The sequence below is a fragment of the Hevea brasiliensis genome, chromosome 3 (assembly GCF_030052815.1).
Source record: "Hevea brasiliensis isolate MT/VB/25A 57/8 chromosome 3, ASM3005281v1, whole genome shotgun sequence".
In the NCBI taxonomy this organism is placed as follows: domain Eukaryota; kingdom Viridiplantae; phylum Streptophyta; class Magnoliopsida; order Malpighiales; family Euphorbiaceae; genus Hevea; species Hevea brasiliensis.
The window spans coordinates 2,052,608-2,061,301 of record NC_079495.1 but is presented as its reverse complement, the minus strand read 5'-3'; the positions used below and the strand labels follow the sequence as shown (position 1 = coordinate 2,061,301).

The window sequence follows — 8,694 nt, the reverse complement described above, 5'->3', positions numbered from 1 at the left end:
ATTTAAATAAAAAAATTAAAAGGTTTAATTTTTTAATTTTAAAACTAAGTTTCTTAATTTAATCTAAAAATTAAGAAGCTCAATTTTTTAATTTTCTTAATTTTTTAGTTTAATTGAGCTTAATTTGAAAAATTTAAATTAAATTAAATAAAAAATTAAAAATGAACTAAATTAAACTTTATTTTAATCCTTTTAATAATATTAAAGTAAAGCTGATTGATAAGTAGTAGCATTTTCTTTCACTATTAAAAGAAAAGAAAGAAACACTATTAAACAAGTGGTGTGCTCTAAACCTTAGAGTGATGAAAATGCTTTGATTAAGGGAGACATGGCCTTACTATTAGAAGCTTAATCAAAGCCTTTTCAATTCCGGAATTTAAGCAAAAAATTTGATCATTCACCTTCCAACATATGCATTGATGGATGTGATAAATTTATTCTACAACCCAACTTTTGTACTGTAATCTTATGGATAGAATTTGAAGCTTTTAAATTTACTAATAAATATGAAAATTAATTAATAAATCTTTATTAAATAAATTTGTCTCGGATGACCTTTGTCCATTTAATATAATTTTGCAAAAAAAAAAAAAAAAAAACTATATGCAAAATGGAGTTCTTTTTCTTTTGAAAACAGTGAAGATGGCAGAAGTCCTACTGAGCCTTGATCGTATAAAGACTACAAACCTGGACTTTAAGGGCATTGAAAATAAGAAATTCTCTTTAATTTTTACCCTCGCCCTCTGAAATGAAGTGCAGTTTCAGGCTTTCTGAGCAACTTATTTAAAAAAAATAAAAATAAAATGGGGGAAAAGGATAACAAAGTATCAGAAGAATTATTAAAAAATGAGAATAATTAATAGAGTAGCAGCACCAGCACCAGCACTTAATTTATGACCATGATTTTCGTCGCATTAATCGTCAAACAGGTGGGCCTATTAATTGATAAAAGAGTCAAAAGTGACTCTTCAGTGGGGCCGCGGGAGCAGTACTTGTGGCTGTGAGACACAGGATATTCTTCCCTAATCTCTATGCCCTACAAATGGTGTAGAGTCCTATAGACGTATGGTTAGATCGGTGGTTTAAGGAGGTAGTTGGGATAAATTTGAATGTTGGGTTTCGTTTTTGAATGGTCTTTGATTTGGTTTGATTTTAATTTTAACTAAATCGAATTTAGATTTAGATTTAGATTTTATTTAATTTAAATGACAAAATAGAATGAATCTTTTATATATAGGCTATTTTTTCAAAAATTTAATGTGTGGATTATAACAAATATCATGGGATTTATATATATATATATATATATATGATAAAAATCACTCGATATTTAAAGTTTATTGATTCAATTAATTTAGATTTACATCGAGCAAGTCTTCAACGAGGGATAAAACGCTCTCTCCCAAATTTTAAAAGTACTCCATGCTCATATTTCAATTCAAGACCACTGACTAGGAGAGAAAAAATTTAAGTCATCCCATCTCACTTTTAAGGGTTAAATATATATATAAGTTGAAGAGAAAGAGAGCAACTTTCTACCTTTTTTATTTAATTTTCAAATATTTACAAATTTATCTCTTTATTTTTTCTCTTTTTGATAAGGTAGAGTAATCTACTTTGCATGTTGAAGGGGAAAAGGATATACAGATCCCAATAGAGGTGCTGTTCAAGAAAATTTCCAAGATGGAAGTTCATTTAATTTGTCCCCACACAAAAGCATCATACATTTGAAAAAAAAAAAATAAAAATTCATAGACTTCAATAATAAACAACAAAATCAGAAACTGCACCTTCATTTTTTTTTTTTCATTTTTAATTCTTGAGCGAAATTAGATTCCTGTCATTTTTTTACGTGATATTAGAGTTTATCTTACTTTCATGTTAGGCGTAAAAATGTTTGTTATCTCATATCAATTTAAAATAAAGTGTGTTTGTTATATATAAGATTTGAATAAATTTTTTTCTTTTTAAATTAATTTTTAAGGAAAATCTCAAAAGAAAAAAGGAAAAAAAAAAAAAGCAACAAACTTCTATTTGTTAGTTGTTAGTAGTAAAAATTTTCTTTAAATTTGTCTCCACTGTCCATCAAAAGATGCAACCGAGCTCTCCATTTGCGCCCGCATCAGCCGGAGCAATCTTTATGTTTAGTGAGAAGAAAATTTCTTGAGCAAACAAAGCTAGGCAATAGCAATGATAAAAGCTTTCTCTTTTTTTTTTTATTAATTAGAATTTGATACTGCTATAGAATGCTTTAAAAATAATATGTTTAAATGCATCAAGTTAATATGAAAGATTGTTATCTTAAGATCATTGGAAAAGAGATTTAATAAATGTTTATGAAAATTGAATCAAGAATACTTGTAATTATAAGTACCAAAGTTCTTGATTATTGTGGCTTTTTGAATGTATTGCCTGCACTAGTTCAGATCTATGGGATAAGGCACTTGATGCTGAACTTTGCATTAGTGTTTCAGGTGGACTTCATTTGTTTCCATCACCGTCTCATCAAATTATATAAGTTTCACATATTTATATCTTAAATTTATAATAGATTGGACTATTAACTTATTACAAGTTATATTCTAAATAGTTTTCAATTTATTCCTATATTTTATATAAAATTTATATATTTAATAGATAAATTATATATATATTTTATATTTTAAATTTATAATAAACTAAATTTAAAAAAAAAAAATCACATACATAAACTTGAAATCAAGGGAACTTCTGGGTAGACATTTTCTCTTTGGTTGCATTGTTTGCCACTCTGGATATTGACTTTTGTGGCCTTTCACCTGCCAATGAACAATGACCTACCACATAACAAACAAAATCCTAATATATCATAATTTTAGATAAAATTTATTATATTTTTAAATAAAATTTATTGTATATAATTCAATATATAACAAATTAAAAGGGATATAATTAGTTAAAGATAAAATTTTTTTTATTTAAATTGAATTTATAATTATGAACTCAAAATTTAAAAAATATAATAAAATTTATATACAAAATATATGAAATTTATATATTTAGAGCCTCCTAAATTCTTATTACATCCTCAAAGACCTTTTTTCCTCCTGATGGGCTTGATCTTTCCCTTCTCTTAGTGGAAAACATAGTCTCTATCTCAATCTCCTTTCAAAAATGGAAGTGGAATCCAAAAGGTCAGTTATTCACATGATTACAAAAGGAGAACTAATAAGGATAGTGAAGAACTGTAGACTATTAAGAGAAAACAGTGAGTGAGAGATAGAGAGAAGGATCAAGTGATATATTTCTCTACTCATACTCATATATGCATAGTTACAAATTAGTATTTTCTTTTCAATAATCACCAGTTAAACATCTCCGAAGATGCATCTTAATTGCAAATTAGTTGGTGTATCTTTAGAACTGGAATAAGTAGAAAAAGAAAAGTACCACTTTCTTATATCTCAGAGAAGAAATCACTACCCCACTACTCTTCCCTAAGAGCAAAAATGCTGCACACAAACTGCATTGTCTTCATTCTAGTTTTGAGCTCATTTTCTCCACTTGGAATGGCAATGCTCAACCTCACCTTTCCCACTTCTCACCCTAACCCAGAAGAAGTTGCTCAAGAAGTTCAAAGGTACAATGCTGCTTGGAAACTGCCTGCATTTTCTTTTCTTTACTTGCATAAGTTGATTTCTATCCCATGTTTCCAAAATACTTTGTTTTCTACTTTCAATGTGTGACAATTTTTCTTCATTTTCGTGCTTGGAGGTCTAGACATTAGATGATCTACCTTCTTTAGTTCGCTCCTTAAAAATCTTGGGTCCTCTGCACTTCATTTCTTCTAATTGTTTATATTTGCTTGATTTTAATTTAATATGATTCAACCTTAGCTACTAGCATTTTGTAGCAGACAGCCACTTACGATCCTGCTAGTTGGTGGGTGAATGTCTACAGTGAAGTTTGTTTTGTTTCTCAACTATTCCTCGTGTCTATACTACACTGCAGAAGAGTAAATGCTTCCATGTCAAGAAGGGAAGTGCTACAAATATCTGAAAAAGACCAATCCGCATGCCTAACAGGCAACCCCATTGACGATTGCTGGAAGTGTGACCCAGACTGGCCTAACAACCGCCAGAGGCTAGCGGACTGCGCCATAGGGTTCGGCCAGTATGCAATGGGAGGCAAGAATGGTGAATACTACATAGTCACTGACGACTCTGACGATGATGCTGTTAACCCAAAACCAGGAACTCTAAGATATGCGGTGATACAAGAAGAGCCTTTATGGATTGTGTTTCCAAGTAATATGCTCATTAAGCTTTCCCAGGAACTGATTTTCAATAGCTACAAGACTCTTGATGGACGTGGGGCTAATGTGCATATTGTGGGTGGTGGTTGCATTACTTTGCAGTATATAAGCAACGTTATTATTCACAATATTCATATCCACCACTGTGTTCCTTCAGGTAAGATCTTGCTTAATTTGGAAAACTTTTTTCCCTGTTTGGATGTAGAGAAAAAGAATTTAAGTAATAAAATCTCAAAATATGTTCTACATTCACACTGAGCATCAAGATTCTGAACATTTTATGCATTTTGTTTGCATAATAAACTCAAAGATATCTTCACAGTTTTGAAAATAATTTTAATACTATTAAATCAAAGCTTAATAGATACCATGTGAGCTTCATTGTCTTTTTGAGGATTATGCTTGTGAGTTCATGTCAAAGAGCAAAGCTGCCACCTACCAGGGTAATTTAGGTGCTGAGATATTATGATTAGAATCCCACTATCTTTTGTTACTTTCTTTGTGTGGGTCCCTAAAAACCTCAAAAGAAAGTCCAAGATTTCACATTATTTCTTTTTTTTCCTTTTAGTCCTTGTATATTTCTAAAATTACCCCTATTATTGTGTTCTCTATCTAGGTAATGCTAATGTGCGTTCAAGTCCAACCCACTATGGGTACCGCACAAAGTCAGACGGTGATGGGATTTCCATCTTTGGATCAAAGGACATATGGATTGATCACTGCTCACTCTCTCACTGCAAGGATGGTCTGATTGATGCAGTAATGGGTTCCACGGGGATCACAATATCAAACAACTTCTTCTCTCATCACAATGAGGTGATGCTACTGGGTCATAGTGATGATTACTTACCAGACTCTGGGATGCAGGTGACCATAGCCTTTAACCATTTTGGAGAGAAGTTGGTGCAGAGAATGCCTAGGTGTAGAAGAGGGTATATACATGTGGTAAATAATGATTTTACAAGGTGGGAAATGTATGCAATTGGTGGTAGTGGTAATCCTACCATTAATAGCCAAGGCAATCGCTACACTGCTCCTTCTGATCGCAATGCAAAGGAGGTAAACCCACAATATATATGATTTTTAAAATAATTTTATAGTCATTTTTCAGTAAAATTATGGGCTAATTAAATAAAGAACGAAAATTTCAATTCTTTAGAAAGAACTATAATATGTTGATTATTCAAACTATATATTTATTGATTAACTTTTTTTTTTCTTTTTAACTTTCTAATAATTCTTATTTACATGATTCAATATGAATTCAAAACACAAATTTAATAGATGGAAGCTCAAAATCTTTGAAAAATGATAGTCCTATGCTCTAATCACCGAAATTAAGGGCTTTTCAAGGTGGGTCTGTCCTCAAACAGAATATAGTAGATAAAGTGGGTCATCAAATAAAAGGAAAAATACAAAGTTGGCTAGCTCAGTTAAATAGGAATTAGTCAATAACACTTTCTAATAATTGAACGTTTGGCATATGAAGAAATCAAGAAAATTCAAGATTCATATTTTGATGACTTTTAAAAAAAAAAATATTACATTAAAAAAAAATATTTACCTGCATTGTATGATTAATTTTATCCATAATGATAATTCAATTGTCATTAATTTATAGTGTTAAATTAATAACATGTATTTATTTTATATATATATATATATATATATATATATATATATATATATATATAAAAGTGTTTTTATATTATAATAAGATTATCAAAATTTAAAAAATGAAAAATAATTTCTTATTTTAAAATTAAAAAATTATTTTTCTTAAAAATTAAATTTAAAAAAAAAAATATTTTCTGTTAATTTATTTTTTTGAATGTTTTAAATACTAAAAAATATAAAAAATATGTCTATGTATTCTTAATTTTTGATAGCCTATATCACTTTATTGCCTTGACTTAGCTATTGCAATCCCTTACTTTTAGGTGAATTTTCAATTCCTACTTTTGTGTTTTAGAAGCTGCATTATTCTTCATTTTCCTTTTGAATCTTAGAAAATATGTCTATATAATGTCTTGTCCTCATCCTTTGCATTTTAAATTTTCCATTAACTTAAAATTGACCACTTTCACCATTTTCCAAATTCTTTTATCAATCCGTAAAGCAAATATTTTACTAGTAAATAGGAAAGACCTAGCTATTCGATCAAACAAATTGCTTCCACCCATCCTCCACGAATAGAAGCTGTCAATTTCAGACCGAAATCGGATCAAAATCGACTAATGGGTGTGGACTTTTTCAGGTAACAAAGAGAGTGGAAACAGCAGAAGGGGATTGGAAGGGATGGAATTGGAGATCAGAAGGAGACGTAATGGTAAATGGAGCATTTTTTGTAACTTCAGGAGAAGAACTAGAGGTTAAGTATGAGAAGGCCTACAGTGTGGAGCCCAAGTCTGCTGTTCTTGTTGATCAAATCACCATGCACGCTGGTGTTCTGGGTGTTGGTGGAAGGTAATAATATTATCTATATTTCTTCTTCGTTTTAGTAGAAAACTGTGAAATGGAAACTTCAACCTTACTCTGACTCACTCTGCCACATAAGTAATACATCTTTAATAATTGGCTAAGTTAAACCATGGTATTATTTGTTAATCATAAAGAATTAATTCAGAAAAACCATGGTATAAATATTTATGAAATATATACTAATATATATGAATGAGCAGGGACAACAACCTGGGAATGTGGAGCACCGGAGCCAATGGTGGTGGAGCTGGCCAAGATTCCGGCGATGATTACATGGATGACTACTCAGGAAGCAGTTCTCCATTGTCATATCCATCGACCTACGGTCTTTTTTCCATTTGTATTGCTCTGTTTTGCTTAATGTCTTTTCACATTTTAGCCTTCATGTCCATGTTGTAGCAAGCAGTACGTTGTGCTTTCTTTCAATTCACATCGACTTCTGCTGGAAAAGAACTGTACATTTTGTTTGTCACCAATTCTTGCAACATTAATTACCATCTGAATTTCTGCTGCCACCAGTTTTTACATTTCGATTTCTCCCTTTTGAATAAATTATATGCAATAAAAAAATTGTTGTTTCAAAATAGTCCAAGAGGGGGTGAATTGGACTTAAACAATTTTTCGGCTCTTGCTTGTAGCCCAATGAAAAATTGTGGCTTTGTTCAACTAGGTGCTCCTTTATATAGAGTGAAGTGATATATATTTTAATAATGTGTCCCTAAATTTTAGTTAAAGCTTCAATCAATATATAGCAATTTTTAATATAACATGCATCATAAAATATTTAACTAATTTTTCAACCTACTCAATATATCTTCAAGTATATCAACTCAATATATCTTCAAGTATATCAACTCAATCTATTCAATCAACATTCAATATCATGCATAGAAATTAAATTACACAAAAGTAAAGAGATTATGGTTAGAGAAATCAAACACAATGATTTTTATAGTGGTTCGGTTTAACTAGCCTATATTCACTCTCTCAAAGAACCCTCTTTGAGTATTCTCTCCACTATTTGCTTTTTTAAAGGCAAGAGACCAAAAGCCCTTTACAACTTTTTCAACACCAAGCTTTTACCAAGGTAGCTTGAACCCTTGACAAGTGCTATCTCAAGCACTTACACTCTCAGGCTTCAATAGGTACTTGTACAACCTCTTTTGAATGCAATTTAATATTTTAACACTCACTCTCACTCAATATAAATCAAACTATAAAGAAGAGATGCGTTGATTTGCCAATGGTAGCTCAAACACTTTAAAGCTCTTGAATGAAAGCAATAAATGAAAAATCAAGATTGGAGTGCAATTATAAATTTTCATCAAATGTAAAATGAAGTAAAGAAGGTGTATCTATAGTCTCAAATCTTTTTAAACTGTTTGAAACATTTTTGGAACGTTATACACTTTGTTCTGGGCAAAATAACCATTATTTTGTCTTTTTGTACGAAGTTGAGCAACTCTGATCATTTAGCAAACTAATGAAATTTTTGGCAACAGTAGTAAACTAGTTAGCAAACTAATATTTTAGCAAACACATTAGCAAACTAATATTTTAGCAAACAAGTTAGCAAACTAATTTACCAGATGCCTGTTTCAAATTGTAATCTTTAAAAATCTAATTTAGACCTTAAAGAAATATATATTCCAATAGCAATATCCAAGGTTATGATGAGAAAAAATTTTATAAAGTAATTGAAAGAAAAATAAATTTTGAGCTCCATTTGACTAAAACTTTAATCTATTCTTTTTACACAAGTCCTAAGACTCAATTTCTAACTCTATGACTTTCATACATTTGCTTTGAGTTTTAGCTTTCATAATCTTGTTCTTTCTTAACTTTAATTCATCTTGAGATGCCTTTTAGTACTCTTCCTCCTTTGATGCAACCTCAAAGATTCTTCATGAATAAGAGAA

General features: G+C 30.3%; 1 protein-coding gene across 1 annotated transcript; it reads left to right on the top strand.

Moving 5' to 3' along the window:
- Positions 1 to 3,067: 3,067 nt before the first annotated feature.
- LOC110669138 (probable pectate lyase 12) lies at positions 3,068 to 7,290 on the top strand. Its single transcript, XM_021830638.2, has 5 exons — positions 3,068 to 3,619; positions 3,991 to 4,451; positions 4,911 to 5,353; positions 6,552 to 6,760; positions 6,976 to 7,290. The coding sequence occupies exons 1-5, from the start codon at positions 3,489 to 3,491 to the stop codon at positions 7,172 to 7,174; spliced, it is 1,443 nt and encodes a 480-aa protein (XP_021686330.2). The 5' UTR covers positions 3,068 to 3,488; the 3' UTR covers positions 7,175 to 7,290.
- The last annotated feature ends 1,404 nt before the right edge of the window (positions 7,291 to 8,694 follow it).